The sequence below is a fragment of the Cnephaeus nilssonii genome, assembly GCF_951640355.1.
Source record: "Cnephaeus nilssonii genome assembly, chromosome: 6".
Lineage (NCBI taxonomy): Eukaryota > Metazoa > Chordata > Mammalia > Chiroptera > Vespertilionidae > Cnephaeus > Cnephaeus nilssonii.
Window position 1 is genome coordinate 102,789,548 of NC_137077.1, and position 18,409 is coordinate 102,807,956.

Consider the following 18,409-nt stretch of genomic DNA (forward strand, 5'->3'; position numbering starts at 1 on the left):
AAATTGGAAAGCTCTATCTTTGATCATTAGTAATGTCTTCTTATGTAAACATAAATTACATGACTTTGTTTTTAAAAGCTTTGAGTCATAGACATTTAAAAAAAGCAGTAAGATGGGAATGGGTGATTAATTTTCACATGGAAGAGTTTACTCTAAGAAATAACCACCTTTAAGAAGTTCCATGACCTTAGACTTTGTATTCCAATTTCCAGCTGGAGGCTGCTGCTGCCATACTGCTCTTAACAAGGATTTGGGAATGAAAACACAACAGAACTCACAGAGAATGGAGAAAAAGTCCCAAGAACACTGGCAGAAAGTTTACTCACAGTGTTCATTTGCAAATACAATGAAAAAAATCATTTGGCAGAAATAGCGTATGCAACAAAAAATGTGCTGACAGTAACAGAAGGGGTTAAATACTCCAGGTTTTACCAATATACTATTTCTTAATCTGGATGGTTGGTACACAGTTGCTCATTTTATTATTCTTAGAATTTTTATATAAAATTTTCCTTATATAAGTGAAACATTTCACAGCCAGTTGAGCATTTACAGGCTTTGGCACAACACCCAAAGCTCAATGACAGGTCAAATTACACATGTAATGCACAGAGCAAAACATTCATGAGACAGGATTACGCAGGAATGGAGACTAGAAGAGCTGTACTGGTGCATGCTGTTATTCATCATGTAAGTACTGAGATTCTTTCCCTAGGGTAGTATTATCATTTAAGGCAAATATGGCAACTTGGAGAAATGTAGTAGTAATGACACAAGTAAAACTCTCCATTTTACAAAAGTAAAAATTTAGAAGTCTTTGAATGTCAAATACAATATAAAATTAATTCCTTCTCTCGTGATTCTTATTTAAACTTCAAAGTACCTGTGCAGCTGACAGTATTCCTGGTTTCTGAAATCCCCCAGGAGAAATTGATTTAGTGGACAAACAGTGCAGCTGTTCAATGAGTCCTATAGATAGATTACTTAAAAATAATCTACCCCACAAAAACACCATGAGTTCGAGTTGTGACTGACAAAAGAGTTTTTTTAAATGATGCATTCCTAGATTAACATACTGTCTTCCTTTTGGAAATGCATAACAAATTCTTAATACTAAAGAATACATATGAATTAAGCAGCATGCCAGGCATATGGTAGTTATTCGGGACATATTTATGGAAGTGAATTAATCAGCAGCACTCCCACTTGTGTAACATCGCAGAAATCCCCCTGGCTTACTTGGGTAGAAAGATCCCCTTTCTCTACTTCATTGTAGTGTTTCTTTTGAACCCCTAACCCATTATATCTGGTTACGTTTCTAATGCCATATGGAACAATAGTTATGTTAGTAAACTGGCTTTATTCTAAATCTATTCTCTTCATGTGCCAGAAGCCTGTAAAAGGTAAACAATGGTTCTGTGCTACGACTGGTGCAGCAGATTGAAAAAATAAGAAATGACAAGTCAGCATTGGTAAAATTATAAACCAATCAGAATTTAAAGAAAACACTAAAATTATTTAGTGAAGAATCTATATGAGAATCTATATTTAAGATGTAATAATAACAAAATTTCTTCCAAATATCCTAGTAGACCTAAAGTTACTGTTTGTATTAAAAAGACCATCGTAAATGCAAGGCTTAAACAAATAATCTGGCATCTCAGTCAATTCTTTGATCTTTCAAGCAGAGGGAGTGAATGCCTAACTGGGCTACATTGTGTCTTGCTCTCATAGTATCATCAGAACTGCTGGGTGGGCGCAGTGTGGCTTCCCAAACAGTCCCATCCTCTAATGAGCTAAGGTTCATTGTACTGACATCACCATTCCAAAACGTCAGCTACTGCTTTCCCTCTTATCACTGAAATATCACTCAGGTTTGCTTCCCACTCACAGTTTGTAATTTGGCCTCAATGAACTCCTTTTGACTACATCTCCTCTCCACAAAGTAACTGTCCATGGAGCTCGAGAAACCAGTACTGAATAAGAATGCTGAAGCTTAAATGCTGTCACTAGGCCTCACACACTCTAGAATGAACGTCTAACAAGTTCATCAAGTATTTTTTCTTTACTACATTGTCCTGATGGTCCATGATGGCCGTTTCTGAATGAACTCAACCAGTTACCATGGCTTCTCTCTGATGAACCTAATGGAGGCTGAACTTAAAATTATCTACTGACAAAAGAAATCAAGAAACCAGAGTACTGAGTTTGAGTCATATTAGCTTCAACTTTTACTGAATTAACGTGCATGTATTCCAATCAGAAAGGATATATGCACCCCTATGTTCATAGCAGCAAAATTCACCATTGCTAAGATTTGGAAACAGCCTAAGTGCCCATCAGCAGATGAGTGGATTAGAAAACTGTGGTACATCTATACAATGAAATACTACACTGCAGTAAAAAAGAAGGAATTCTTACCATTTGCAACAGCATGAATGGAACTGGAGAGCATTATGCTAAGTGAAATAAGCCAGTCAGAGAAAGATAAATATCACATAATCTCTCTCATTTATGGAATATAATGAACAACATAAACTGATGAACAAAAACAGATCCAGAGACAGAGAAGCATCGATCAGACTGTCAAACCTCAGATGGAAAGTAGGGGAGGGTGGAGGTAAGTGGGAGAGATCAATCAAAGGACTTGTATGGATGCATATAACCCTAACCAATGGACACAGACAACAGGGGGGTGAGGGCATGAGTGCGAGAGAGGGATTGGGAGGGTAATGGGGGGGATAAGGACACATATGTAATACCTTAATCAATAAAGAAATTTTAAAAAATAAAGTGCATGTATTCGTAGAAATATGAACAATTATTTTGTTAGGATTTTAAGTCAATAGTTTCATCCCCACAAACATTCTTATCTCTTCAGTCCGGTAATAGACAATAACTTTATTTCTGGGGGGGAGAGGGGGAGATGAAAAATTCCTTGGCTTCAGGAAGCCGCAAGTAATAGCAAGAAATTTTAACAGTCAAGGACAAAGTGGTTAAAGGCTAGAATTGCTCTTTTGAGCACAGTTTTAGGTTACTGCAATCTGAGGGTTTGTCACAAACCATCTCTTTACAAACAGGCTAAAGCCACTGAGCAAGGATGTGCTTCATGAACACATACAAACATCAAGAATTTTTCTTCCAATAGAAAGTCCAAGTGCTCAGGACTTAATACCTGTTCTACTTTGACTTGGTTTGAGTGGTTTAGTTTGTTAGCCTTGTAATGGCCACGAATACTTGACTTAAAGGCTCAATAAGTGTCGTTACAAATGTGGATTGTCCTCAATTTTGAAGATGAAGAAACAACTTGTAAATGTGTTTGTCTGTAAAAATTGTATATATTTTTACAGAAAGTCTATTTCTTTGAAATGTAAAGGCACAAGAGTAGAATTTCCATTAGTTTTTTCATACTCTTTTGAAATTTACAATTTCTATATTTAGAAACCTGTTTCTTACAGCTTTTCCATCCTAAACTTTGTCCTGGTCAATTCTAGATTGTACACAGAACCAGTTGATGTAATTGTATGCAACCTGGTTGTGATGGAACAATTCTGATTCATAACTATGCAGGCTTTAATTTTCCTATCAGATTTTGGTAAGTATTCCTTACAGGGCTTTTTTTTTTTTTTTTTTTTACTCTGGGTTGAGAAACTGGGTAATAGAAATTCTTTCGCTTCGTTACATGTAGATTTTCAATAAACCGTGTGTGATTCGTGCATTGCAAAAAAAAAAAAAAAAAAGAATTCTTCTTCCGCCCCTGCTGGTTTGGCCCTAGCTGGTGTGGCCCTGGCTGGTGTGGCTCGGATCCCCATTAGGGTGCATGTGGGAGGCAACTGATCAATGTTTCTCCCTCAGATCGATGTTTTGCTTCCTCTCTCTCCTTTCCTTTCTCCCTTCCTCACTCTAAGATCAATTGTAAAAATAAAATAAAACGAACTTGTTCCATTTTAAAAAAAGAATTTTTCCTCCCCTTAAGATATTCTTTTTTCCCCCTTGCTACAGTAACATAATCAAGATCAGACACTTGAAATTTCTAAAGAGATACAATCCCCCAGCTGGTATGAACCAGGCGGTCATGGTCGATTCCTGGTCAGGACATACTAGGTGTACCGGTTAATAATGGTGGATTTTGTAATCAAAGAAAACATAATTTCAAGAGAAACATCAAAAGTGCTTCATTCAAAGTAATGTCCATCACCAGCTACACATTTCCCCATCTTTCAGGTAATTTGTGGATTCCATCCCAATAGAACTTTTCTTGTTTCGAGGCAAACCATTCAGAGACCCAATTTTCCACTTCTTCGTACGTTTTGAAGTGCTGCTCAGAAAGTGCGTGTGCCATCGATCAGAACAAGTGGTCATCTGAAGTAGCAAGGTGTGGAGAATACAGCGGGTGGGTTAATGCTTCCCAGGCAAGATGTTTTAACGTGTCTTTAACTGGTTTTGAAGTGTGTGATGGTGCGTCATCATGAAGCAAAATTACTTTGCTGTGTCTTTGGAACATTCTGGTCGTTTCATGATCAAAGCGTGGTTCAGATTGATTATTTGTTGTCGATCAGTACTAATGGTTTCAACTGGTTTTAGAAGTTCATTATACACCACACCTTCCTGATCCCACCAAACGTAGAGCATTGTCTTCTTTCTGAAGCGATTTGGCCTTGCAGTCAATGTTGCTGGTTGACCTGGATCAACCCATGATTTTGTGCGTTTGGGATTCCCAAAATAAATCCACTTTTCATGGCCAGTCACAATCTGATGCAAAAAAGACTTTCTTTCATGCCGTTGAAGCAACATTTTACTGATGACTTTTCGGTGTTCCATTTGTCTTTCGTTCAGTTGATGTGGCACCCATTTTCCTTCCTTTAAAATCTTTCCCATTGCTTGTGAACGATCAGAAATTGTTTGTTGAGCAACGTTTAATCTTTCTGCAAGTTGTTTTTGAGTTTGACACACATCTTCATCAATAATGCTTATAATTGTTGGTCTTCAAACTTTTTCAGTTGACCTGGACATCTTTGTCTTCCACATCGAAATAATCACTTTTAAAGCATTTATACCAGCGTTCACAAGTATCTGGAGATGGACCATATTCACCATAAGCTTCCCGAAGTATACGCTAACTTTCAGTAGTACTTTTCTTCAAAATAATTAACTATAACTTCCCGCAAATGCTCTTTTTTTGGCACGAAATTCGACATTTTTATGTGTAAAAATATCTATGATGTTAACATCTTCAGCAAATTTGACAGATGAAGTTTTGAAGCTTGTTGTCAATACAACAAAATAGCATACATATCAAATCACATATATATCAACATATGTGTAACTCCATCTATTGAAAAAAATCTGATTAACGGTACACCTAGTATGCACGGGTTGGTTGCGGGCTCTAGGACGTGCAAGAGGCAGGCAGCCAATCAACGATTCTCTCTCATCACTAATGTTTCTATCTCTCTCTCCCTCTCTGAAATCAATAAATATATACATATAAATAAATGTAGTTATGAAAAAAATATCATAATAAAACAAGTGTATGTGCTGAATGTTTCCCTATTGGGAAAAGAAGTTCCTTTGATATATAAAAAAATAAAATCAGAAAAACTCTCACAAAACTAAAATAATAAAGAAAACTAGTATTAAAATTATTGGTTTGCAATTTAATCTTACTGGGTAAGACAGTACAAATAATGCAGGCACTCAAAATTTATCATTATTAACCTACATTTTATTGTATACAACTACAGGCACCTTCATATAGTTAATCCACTTCATAAAATATCAGAAGCTATCATTCCAACTATATTAACTAGGAAACATGCTCATAAAGGGTCAGCAATTTGCCCAGAATTGATTACTTGTCTCATGAGGTACTGTCTCCCTCCAAAGTTCATACTCTTTCTGTTCCACGCTGACTCCCAAAACAGTTTTTTTAATATCCCTCAATTTTTCTATTTTATTTTATTATTGTTATTTTTTAATCCTCATTCAAGGATATTTTTCCATTGATTTTTACAGAGAGTGGAAGAGAGAGGGAGAGACAGAGAAATATTGATGTGAGAGAAACCATCGATTGGTTGCCTCCTGCACGAGCCCTGACCAGGGCCCGGGCCGGAGAGAAGCCTGCAACTGCAGTACATGCCCTTAACCGGAATCGAATCAGGACCCTTCAGTCCCCAAGCTGACACTCTATTCACTGAGTCAACCGAGTAGGGCAATCTTTCTATTTTAACTTAAAAGATCATTCCTTTACACATCTTCCACCTTGGCTCAACTCTGTACTATGTGCTGGCACCACAATCACGCAGGGAAACTTTGTCTCAGAAGCTCCACTTCGGTTCAAGTACTTTGATGTCAGCTGCACCTATCCAGTCCTTGGAGGAGCATACAGGAGACACAATGCAAACAGTGGAAGGATGAGATGACACTAATGAGAATGTCTTCAGTCTTCTGACAGTTCACCCTGTGGGGGTGGCTCCCCACCCCAGCCAAACTTCACCCATCTTTAAACATATCTCTTCCCTCTGCCTTTTTTAACAGGTAACAAATTATTGTTTAAAATATTTTTAAGTGTCATAAACAGATCAGTTAAGAGAAATGATTAATGAAAAGAAATAACACTTAGCTTCAGTGAAACCTGTCAGGTACATCATAACTAGAGCACACCTTCTAGTAAAACAAGCACACTTCTCGGAAAGTGTGTCTAGGGTTTCTGTATTCTAATATTTCTGCGTGAAACCTTGAGAGAAAAACTGTTGCCAAGTTGTCTGTCTTCTGATAAACATAAACTCTAAACTTAAAATTCTGCAAACCAAGAATGTTCTGTATCTTCTGGCAATCTATCTACACTAATAAAAGATAAACATGGAAATTACCGTCACTCTGCTATGCTACCAGCCAATCAGAGTGAGTATGCAAATTAACCTGAAAACATGGCAGAAGCCCCGCCCCCCGCCGCTCTGGTCCTGTGGGGGTGGGAAAAGTCAGGCGCCAGCACCTGAGGCTGGCTGCAGCCCAGGAGATGAAGAAGCCGCCTGCCCCGTGATCCCAGGCCACAGACAGCAGCAGAAGCCTCACATCCGCCTGCCCCACGTCCTGGGGGAGACAGAGAAACCGGGCCCCAGCGCCCAAGGCTGGCAGCAGCCCGGGAGACGAAGAAGCCACCTGCGCCATGATCCCAGGCCACAGATAGCAGCAGAAGCCTCATGTCCGCCTGCCCCACGTTCTGGGGGAGACAGAGAAACCGGGCCCCAGCGCCCAAGACTGGGTGCAGCCCGAGAGACGAAGAAGCCGCCTGCCCCATGATCCCAGGCCGCAGCCAGCCGGAGAAGTTGCCCACACTACATCCCAGGGAAGACAGAGAAGCCACCTGTGGTCCAGGTGGCAGCACCTGCGGCTGGCTACAGCCTAGTAGATGGAGAAGCCACCCACCCCGCAGTCCCAGGCACCAGTACCTGCAGCTGACTGTGGCCTGGGAGACAGAGAAGCCGCCCACCCCACAGTCCCGGATGCCAGCACTTTCAGCTGCAGCCCAGGCGAAGCCACCTTCCCACCATCCCCTGCGGCTGCAGCCAGCCTGGCGTCTATGGCTGACCAGAGGGAGGGAAGCCCAGATCCCAGGTGCCTGTGGTCGACTGGAGGAGGGAATCCTGGGTCCCAGATGCGGGGCCGAGGCAGAGGTGGTTAGGGGCAATCAAGCTAGCAGGGGAACAGTTAGGGACAATCAGGCTGGCAGGCAGAAGAAGTTACGGGCAATCAGGCAGGCAGGCGAGCGGTTAGGAACCAACAGTTCTGGATTGTGAGAGGGATGTCCGACTGGCGGTTATCCCCTGAGGGGTCCCAAATTGGAGAGGGTGCAGGCCGGGCTGAGGGACACCCTTCCCCCACCCTGTGCATGAATTTCATGCACCGGGCCACTAGTCCTATATAATAAGAGAGGAATATGCTAATTAGCTAGGACGCCCTCATGGGTAACACCCAGCAGGAGCGGGTGGGAGTGGCTGCGTGCACATGAGGCCAGGTAGGTGAGGATGCGTCAAATAAAAGAAAATGCGTTCACATGCCCAAAGACAACAGGGTTCCAGGAGTAAGGGCTCCAATTTCGTTTCTCACACCCAGCTAGGAGGACCCCCGGGGCGGCTCTCCCTTCCGAGGCCTGCATAGGACAGGCGCTCCACTCTGGCCCGGGAGCCCCCAAGGGAGGCGGAGTGAAGTGCTTTTCCTCCGGGACCCCGCTCTCCCTGGGAGTCCGGTGTGAGGGCGCTCTCCCTGAGAACCCGAAAATCCGCCTCCTGGGGCGACTGTGCAGCAGCCAGGCCTGGCGAGCCGCAGAGAGGGCGACCTACCTACCTACCCGGAGGCCACGCAGCTGCCATAGTTGAAGTCGCCCTCGATGGAGGAGCGAGGGTAGTGGGGATCAGAGTCGGCCATGTCAGCAATGGAACCCCAGCTCCCCGCCGAATGACTAGAGCACACGGTCCTCGGCCACTTCCTGAGCAGCAGTCAGCCTGACCGGGGATCAAACCCGAAACCTAAGAGGTGCCCTGACAGGATGGAACCCACACCTTTGCTGTGGCAGAGGAGCTCGGCCCACAGCAGGGCCAGGGCACCCAGAGGGGTTTTGTTGAGGGGCCCTGACAGGCAGCCCGCGGCGCAGTGGGTTAGAACCTCCTCCTGATACAGCAAGGTTGCGGGTTGGATCCCGGTCAGGGCACAGACAAGAAGCAACCAAAGAGCGCATAATAAGTGGGACAACACACTGGTGTTTCTCTCGCTCCCTTCCTCTCTCTAAAATAACCAATCAATAAAAATTAATAGAAAAAATAAACTCTCTGGCCCTAACTGGTTTGGCTCAGGGGATAGAGTGTCGGCCTGTGGACTGAGGGGTCCCGGGTTCGATTCCAGTCAAGGGCATGTACCTTGGTTGTGGGCACATCCCCAGTGGGGGGTGTGCAGGAAGCAGCTTATCAATGTTTCTAACTCTATCCCTCTCCATTCCTCTCTGTAAAAAACCAAGAAAATATATTTTAAAAAATAAAAATAAACCCTCTGGCTTGCCAAGTTGCTAAAACAATTAGAAAACGAAGTCCCATCCCTTCCCGTTCATTCAACAAATACTTCATATGCTCCTTTGATAATCACACTTGGAATGGGTGTTTGTTTGTTCTGGTTAATCCTCACCTGAGGGCATTTTTGCATTGATTTTCTTTTTTAACAGAGAGTGGAAGGGAGGGAGAAAGACAGAAACTAATGTGAGAGACATCAATTGGTTGCCTCTTGCTGAATCCCCGACCAGGGCCCTGGATTAAGCCTGCAACCCAGGTACGTGCCCTTGATCGGAATCCAACCCAGTACCCTTCAGTCCACCTGCAGAAGCACTATCCACTGAACCAAACCAGCATTTTTTTTTCTTTTTAAGTCCTCCTCTAAGGATCTGTTCTTTTCATTGATTCTAGAGAGAGAGGAAGGGAGAGGAAAAGAGAAAGAGAAACATTGATCAGTTGCCCAAGCAATCCGACAGGGATGGAACCCACAACCTGTGTATGTGCCCTCACCTGGAATCGAACCCATGACCGTTTGGTGCGTGGGGGGACACTCTAACTACTGATCCATACTGACCAGGGCCTGGAGATACATTTAAAAATTTTTTTCAGACCTGCCCTGGCCAGGTGGCTCAATTGTTTGTAGTCTCAACCTGTACACCAAAGGATTTCCTGTTAGATTCTAGGTTAGGGCACATACTTAGGTTTAGGTTAGATCCCGCTGGGTCAACAGGTACAGAGGCAGCCTACTGGTATTTCTCTGTCACATGGATGTTTCTCTCTCTAAAAATCAATTTTAAAAACATCCTCAGGTGATAATTAAAAAAATATATATTAAAAATGTTTCAGATCTAAAATTTTATTTGGTTCTTTTTAAATTTTATTTTTCACTTACAGTTCACATTCAATATCCTATCCTATATAATAAAATCCTAATATGCAAATAAACCGAATGGTGGAATGACTAGTTGCTATGAACTAACCACCAGGGGGCAGCTGCTCAGCGTAGGAGCTGCCCCCTGGTGGTCAGTGCGCTCCACAGGGGGAGCGCCGCTCAGCCAGAAGCCGGGCTCACGGCTGGCGAGTGCAGCGGAGGTGGCGGGAACCTCCGCGGCAGCATTAAGGAGAAGCAAGCCAAGCGGTAGGGAGCAGCAAGCAAGCAGGCGGTAAGGAGCGAGGGTCTTGGACTGTGAGAGGGCACAGGCTGGGCTGAGGGACCTCCTCCCCAGGGCACGAATTTCGTGCTCCAGGCCTCTAGTTCTTCTATAAATGTTTAGAAACATCCTTAACCACAAACAGAAACCAAAAGGTAGCTGTGTTTCTAAATATGATGTGGACGTGCTGCCTAATCCATCTGGTTTCAAAAACACACACGGGGGGGGGGGGGGGGGGGGGAATTAGTGGGGGAGACAAAGTACAACAAAACTGTGTTAAATTAAATCTGACTGACTCAGAATCCATGATAATCTGAAAGGAATCTGAATAAAGCTTAAATATGTAAAATGTCTCTGTATGTCCATACTTCAGACATAACTGTTCCCCCTGAGAAAATCACATATGATGCATTTAAGCTTCAATTCCTCTACTACCTACATTTTTTCCAAAATACAAATTATCTGCCTGACCTGATTCCTTTCCTCATCAAACTACTGATGCCCAGCCACATAAACATAACCACTGCAGAGTTCTTCAGCCTCTGAACTTCTAAGGAATAAGGAAATACATTCCCAGGCCCCCAACAAAAGAACTCAGTCAAGATTTAGCATGAAATTCTAACAGATACCTATACTCTTTTAACTCTTACAATCTTTGAAAAAGATGCACATTTTGATTCATAAAGAGAACAATTAGTTCTGTAATTTTAATAACTACTTTGTAGGGAAAAAAAACCACAATGATTTCCCATGATTAATATGGATATTAACAGTAGCTGTTACAAATGCAGCTGTGTTTCAAGGAGTTTTAGTACATGTTTTCCAAATTAAATACAAAATTTGGAAAATATACATTTGAATATTTTTACCAAAAAAACATCTTCAGTGCTGTTACTGGTCTTCATTTTAAATGTTATCAAGATATGCTATTAAATTGTAGCAAAATAAAAAAGTTAAAGAGCACAGTCTAATCAAAATAAGCATGGTTATAATTATTTGAACCAAATAATATTTATATAAATTCCTTAAGGCTAAGTTTTTTAAATTCTCAGTCTACACTAATAATAGACAAATATGTAAATTGACCATACCGCCGCAGCACCCAGAGCCAATCAGGAGGGGATATGCAAATTAGCAGGGCAAAGATGGCGGCAGCCATGAAGCCAGCCAGAGCAGGCGGGAGGCTTGGGCAAGCCGCTGAAAGAGGGGCCTGTGCATGGCAGCCATGGAGCAGGCCAGAGCGAGTGGGAGGCTTGGGTCACCCCCGGCGATGGAGGAAGCCAAGCCTCCCGCCTGCCCTGGCTGGCCGCTGAAGGAAGGGCCTATGGGCGGCAGCCACGGAGCAGGTCTGAGCGCGCAGAAGACTTGGGTCACCTGGGCCGGCCGCCGAGGGAGGTGCCTGTAAATGGCTCTCAGCCCCTCACCCAGGTTGGCCACGCCACCATCGGGGCGAGGGTCCCTGCTGGGGGGCGTGGCCAGCCTGAAAACAGCCATCAGCCCCTTACCCAGGCTGGCCACACCCCCATGAAGTGAGGCTCCCGGCTGGGGGGCGTGGCCAGCCTACATACAGCCATCAGCCCCTCGCCCAGGTTGGCCAGGCACCCCAGCGGGGACCCCCACCCTTAATGGGGTGTGGCCAGCCTGCAAACTGTCCCAGCCCCTCACACAGGCTGGCACCGTCCCCAGTGGGGACCCCCACTCCAATGGGGGCATGGCCGGTCTGGAAACCACCACAGGCCCCTCGCCCAAACTGCCCCAACCCCAAAGGGAACCCCCACCCTTCAGGGCAAACCAGCTGGCCCCCACCCGTGTACCAGGCCTCTATCTATACTACTAAAATTGTAATATGCTAATTAGACTGGGAAACCTTCCAGGAGACCTTCCAGACGTTCTTCTGGACAAAGCCATGGTGGCGGGGCTGAGGTAGAGGTGGTTAGGGGGCAAGAGGGCAAGGCAGTTGTGGGTGATCAGGCCAGGATGGGATGGCAGTTGTGGGTGATCAGGCCAGTGGGGGGGGGGAGCAATTGGGGGTGATCAGGCTTGTGGGGGGGGGCAGTTGGGGACGAGCAGGTCGGCAGACAGAGTGGTTAGGGGCAATCAGGCAGGTGAGCGGTTAGAAGCCAGCAGTCCCTGATTGTGAGAGGGATCCCAGATTGGAGAGGGTGCAGGACAGGCTGAGGGACAACCACCCCCACCCCCTGTGCACGAATTTCATGCACCAGGCCACTAGTAAATTTATAAAGTTACACATAATCACAACAATACCACAAAGTTAGCATCACTATTTAAACATAAAAGTTCTTATTGTAAAATGGAACTTCAACATCATCCTATATAATAATGAGCTAATATGCAAATTGTCATCACTCCCTCATGCCTTAAAGGCTCTGACACTCAACACTGGGGAGAGAGGAATGGGGACCAGCCAGGCACAAATGAGCTCCTGAGAGAGGAATGGGGACCAGCCAGGCTGCGGCCCGGGAGAGGGACAAGCCGCCCGCCCCGTGGTCACAGGCACCAGAGGCTGCGTCTGCGGCTCAGGAGAGGGATAAGCCGCCCGCCCTGCGGTCCCGGACACCTGCGGCTGTGGCCCAGGCGAAGCCAACCCACGGTCCCCTGCGGCTGCGGCTGAACCAGGGAAAGCTAGCACGGGTCCTGGGTGCCTGCGACTGGCCGGAGGAGGGAATCCTGGGTCCTGGGTGCAGGGCAAGGCAGAGGTGGTTAGGGGCGATCAGGCCAGCATGGGAGCAGTTAGGGGCAATCAGGCCGGTAGGGAAGCAGTTAGGGGCGATCAGGCCGGTAGGGAAGCAGTTAGGGGCAATCAGGCAGGCAGAGGAGTTAGGGGCAATCAGGCAGGCAAGCAGGAGAGCAGTTAGGAGCCAGTGGTCCCGGATTGGGAGAGGCAGTCAGACATCCCCTGAGGGGTCCCAGATTGGATAGGCTGCAGGCCAGGCTGAGGGGAGCTTCCCCCCCCAATGCACGAATTTTGTGCACCAGGCCTCTTGCTCTTAATATAAATGTTTCATTCCATTTCCTACATTCAGGTACTAAATTATCATAAAGTTAAATCTTGAAACCAATACATTTTATTTACTAAACTGATTTTAATCCACAACATTTTTAAAAAATCATGTTTCTAAACACAGATTACCAAGTAATTTGCACATTTTAACAACAGCTAACACTCACTTAAAATTACTACTTGTCATGAGAAATGTCTCAAAGGAACAATAAATTTCCTTGTGAACAAGAGACACCATTAATTCAGAATGGTCACTTACCACTTCTTCCAAAGCAGCACTACGCCCAAAAGAACAAGTGAGGTGTGTGAGGCAGTTCACAAAGGACGAGAAAAGCTCACTTGGAATGGCAGTTAAGACGTTTCGAGGGAACACAGTTATCAGGTTGCTGATAATGCTGGAGATCCCCACAGCTTCAGAATCTTCTATTTCAATTCTACAAACCAGGTAACAAATGTTACTGGTGGTGGAAGACAAGTTACAATAACTCATTTCCTAACATCCAAAAATTTTCACCTACTCATTTTTAAAGGCATGTCTCTGTATTAATTTCAAATTACCATATAATTCAAAACATACAAAGTAGAAAAAAATCACTAGCTTTTGTTCTACCACTGTTAAACATATAGACAAACCTGAAAGTTCCTTTTTCAGTGACAAAGGGCAAGTATACCTACCCATTGATAGTACTCAGTAAACCCTCAATGAAGTGTGCTAGGTAGTCAACCTGTGCTCCTTCATCGGGGAAGACAGGTCCATGCAAAGAAGCTAACTGGGCGAGGCACTGCAGAGAATCCTGTGCCATATCCGAATCTTCTCTGATTTTTCGATGTACCTGTTAGAAAGAATTACTAATCCATAAAAATAAATTCTTCTTTTGTAAGGGTCACATGTCTACCATGCTGAATGAGGTAAGTGAAAACTTCACAATAGCTGGTTATTTCTAGAAAATTAATTCCTGAATTAAGCTAAATTGGAGAATGTCCCTCAGTCCACTTTACATTGTAGTCCATGATTTTAAACATATCAATTAATTTTAACTGAGGGCTACCTACATTTTTAACATTGAATTGTCTCCAGCATGCTATGTCAAAGAGAGAAACAGATGCCAGCCAGTCAGACACACTGCTTCTTCTAAAAACAGCAACGACAGTCATCTGTATTATGCTAGCTATGCCTCGCTACAGCTCCTTGCTAAAGTTAGCAGACAAGATCAATCAAGAGTATACAGATGCTGCTTTAGTGGAAGTAAACAGTTGCATATGGAGAAAACCAATATACCGCTCAATTCCTAGACACTCATTCATTCAACAAATATAAAGCACTCTCTTAATCACTCTGAGATTGCTTAAAATTTGTTTCAATCTCATTTTACCCTACATCATTAATAAATGCTAAAATATTTAAAAATTGTATTTCAATTATATTTAAATCTACCTTAAGCCTCATCTAGATTTTATTTCAATGATACAATGCAGACTTGAAACAACCAGTATATAGTGTTCCTATATTGCTCCCTACTTTTACACTGTTACTAATATTCTCAGATTTTAAAGCTGCTTCATTTTGCCTAGCCAGTTTAGCCCAGTGGATCGATTGTCAGCCTGTGGACTGAAGGGTCCCTAGTTCCATTCCGGTCAAGGGCACATGCCTGGGGAACATCCCCAGTGGGGGGTGTGCAGGAGGCAGCCGATCAATGATTCTCTCTCATCACTGATTTTGCTACCTCTCTTCCCCTCCGCTTCCTCTCCGAAATCAATTTATATATAAATTTAAAAAATGAAATAAAATAAAGATGCTTGCTTCATTTCTGTGAGCTCACCTAATTAAAATAGCCAAGGAAAACAATAAAGAATTTGTGACCATTTTCTACTTTTCATAAGTATCTGACTTCTTTAGCCTTTCTTTTTCTACATAAATCTCTTTGCTTTCTGAATGTAGCATAATTTTAAACATTTATTCTCTTTTTGGTTTAGGTTATGTTCACTTTGACTCTGCAAACCATAATAATTATTTGAAGTCAGAACATTTCTCTTAAGTATTCACTGGTATAGTGCTGGGACACAGTGAACAAATACTAAAAAAGTTCTTATTCACCACGGATTTCACTAAGATTCAGTCCCTGAACGTGAGGCTCTGAGAAATGTAAGACACTAAAGGTCACTCAGCTAACTCATCTACGGCGTATTTTAAATGCTGCCCCTTTGGTCTGGAGTAGTGGACGGCAAACCATGGCCTGCAAGCCTAGTCCAGCTTCCCGCCCATTTTGTATGGCTGTGGTTTTCACATTTTATATGGGGGAGGAGGGGGAATAATCAAAGAACATTTCAAGAAATGTAAAAATTATAAAAATCCACATTTTTACAGAAGTTCATAACAGTTTTACTTGAACACTGCCACACGTGTCTGTTTGGGTGTTGTCTACAGCTACTTCTATACGACAATCCCAATGGCAGAGCTGAATAGCTGCCTCATAGAACACATGACTGCACAGTCTGATATTCACAAGGACCTTTACAAAAAAAGTTAGCCAATACCTGGTCTAGAACAATGCAAATGTTTTTCAAAATATATTCTATATTTTAAGTGTTATATAGTAAATTTAAAGTAAACTATACAAATTCCTATGCCCATATTGTCTAAGTCATGTAGTTTTGAATACAACTCATTTGGAAGTTTCTTGTCTGAAAACTAACTGATTTTCTGTCATCATGCCCTTGCATCTAACATTAAACATGATATCTTGGGATGCATATCAATGGATACAATGCAATGTGGGACAACAGTGGGTTTCTTCTCTGCCCAGAGAGCTAAATGGTTGCTTGTTCCTGGTCTAGTAGTGACAAATCAAAAGAAATAATACCTTTAATGAAATAGCTAATATTGACTATGTAGTAATATAAAAATAAGAAACTGACCTCAGAGCCTACTAGTACTGTTCTCTGAACTATGAGCCACATATAATCCATGATAAACCAATATCTATACTAACAATAGGGTAATATGCTAATTAGACTGGGAGACCTTCCGGGAGACCTTCTGGAAAAAGCCATGGTGGCGGGGTCAAGGCAGAGGCGGTTAGGGGCGATCAGGCCAGGAAGGGAGGGCAGTTGGGGGCAATCATGCTGGCAGGGGGGCCAGTTGGGGGTGAGCAGGCCGGCCAAAGGGGGAGAGGGGAACAGTTTGGGCAAGCAGCTGGCAGTGGGGGGCAATTGGGGGTGATCAGGCCAGCAGGGGGAGCAGTTGGGGGCGAGCAGGCCAGTGGGGGGAGCAGTTGGGGGCAAGCAGGCTAGTGGGGGGGGCAGTTGGGGGCGATCAGGCCCACAGGGATCGGGCCTAAACCAGCAGTCGGACATCCCCCAAGGGGTCCCAGATTGGAGAGGGTGCAGGCCAGACTGAAGGACACACCCCCATGCACAAATTTCGTGCACCGGGCCACTAGTTCCTACATAATATAGTATGTTCATACCTTCTTCTATTTTCAGCATTATAAAGGAGTTCTACTATATCTAAATTACACTCTACACATTTAAAACTGAATTCATCACCCAAATAAATAGGAAAGAAGCAGAGGGATAAAGAAAAGCCAATTCTATCAGAAAATCCTGAGAAGTAAACGATGAAGCAGTATAAGGATGAAGACAAGGAACAGAGAGAACCAGTGAGTGAGGTGATGATTCCTATGAAACATGCTGACCCTGAGATGTCTGTGGGCCCTCCAAACACAAGCCTCCAGTAAGCACTGGGATTACAGGCTGGACTCTGGAGTGGCCTGTGCTGAATACAGACTAAGAGTCAGCGTGGAGAAGTGGTGCCTGAGGTCCCGTGTGGGGAAGGGGCAGCCTGCGGAAAGTGCATGCAGTCAGCAGAGTGAGAACTGACATAGGAATACGATTATGCAAAGAACAGAGAGAGAAGAGACCCTAAACGATAAGAAAGAACCTGACAAAAAGGGAGGAGAAAGAATTAAGGAGAATGGTTTTGCCAACACCTTATGGAAGAGAGAAAAATTGAAAAGACTATAAACTTCGGAGAGGCAAATAAATACTTTAGGTTTAAAGTAGTCCTAAATTCAGATAATCAACATACTTCAAGTCTTGATTCCATACATAGTATATTTATGTTTATCTACTCAATAAATAGTGATATCTCATGGAAAACTGCTTTCAATTAGGTAATGAATCCTATAATAGAAAATAAATTTAACAAAAACTGAATGAAATTTTAAGATTTCAACTGTCATTTTGCTAACAAATAAAATGTAAATGGCTTATAAACTGCTTAAATAAAAGTGAGAGGCCACAAACACAAAGATGTTGAAATAAAAAAAGTGAGCCCTATCCCGTTTTCTCAGTGGTTAGAGCATCAGCCCGCAGACTGAAGGGTCTCAGGTTCACTCTGGTCAAGGTAACATACTTTGGTTGCAGGCTCGATCCCCAGCCCCGGTTGGGGAGTGTACGGGAGGCAACCAATTGGTGTGTCTCTCTCACATCGATATTTCCCTCTCTGTCTCTCCCCCTCCCTTCCACTCTCTCTAAAAATCAATGAGAAAAAAAAAATCCTTGGATCAGGATCAACAACAAAAAAAACCACCACCACAACAACAAAAATAACAAAATGAAAAGGGGTTAACTTTCAAATTCAAAAGTTATCTGCATGTGGTCTTTCACAGCTGACAGGAGCAGCTGTCTGGTTTGTGGAGACAGCTGTTCAGATTTAAAGTCACCATTTCCAGGCTACCAGCAAGTTTTCCACCTTTTCATTAACTACTGGAGTGGGGTCTACTTTCAGCCAAATGAGCAACACAAGATCTGAACTTGGATCCATATCAAAACAATTTCTACCAGATGAGGAAGGCAACAGAATTTTCAATTTAGTTACAATGATCTCTGATAGTGACTGTTTTTAGTTATTATTTCTGCTTTAAAGAAAAAAGTAAAGGTAATGCTCAGTCTGAACCTTTCACAGAAAACGCCTTAATTTATACACCCATGGATGAGTAACCTCGTTCTAGAGGTTCTTAAATATATACAATATTTTAAATAGTTCAACCAAAAAAGGGGACATAGTTGTAACACTAGTACATAATATTTTTAAAACATGAAAAGGCAAGAAATTATAATTAATGGTTGGAACTAAGCAAAATTCTTATTTTCTTTTTAATTGGTCTTTATTTGGGTCTTTGCCCTAGTCCTTA

General features: G+C 43.2%; 1 protein-coding gene across 2 annotated transcripts in view; it reads right to left on the bottom strand.

The window, feature by feature from the left end:
* The window catches only part of XPO4 (exportin 4), a 147,018-nt gene that overhangs the window by 56,045 nt on the left and 72,564 nt on the right, over positions 1–18,409 (bottom strand). For both annotated transcript variants that reach the window (XM_079775656.1, XM_079775657.1), the window contains 2 exons: positions 13,890–14,047; positions 13,474–13,648 (listed from right to left, as the gene is read on the bottom strand). In XM_079775656.1, coding sequence (XP_079631782.1) covers positions 13,474–13,648; positions 13,890–14,047 — 333 coding nt within the window. The remainder of the gene's footprint in view (positions 1–13,473; positions 13,649–13,889; positions 14,048–18,409) is intronic.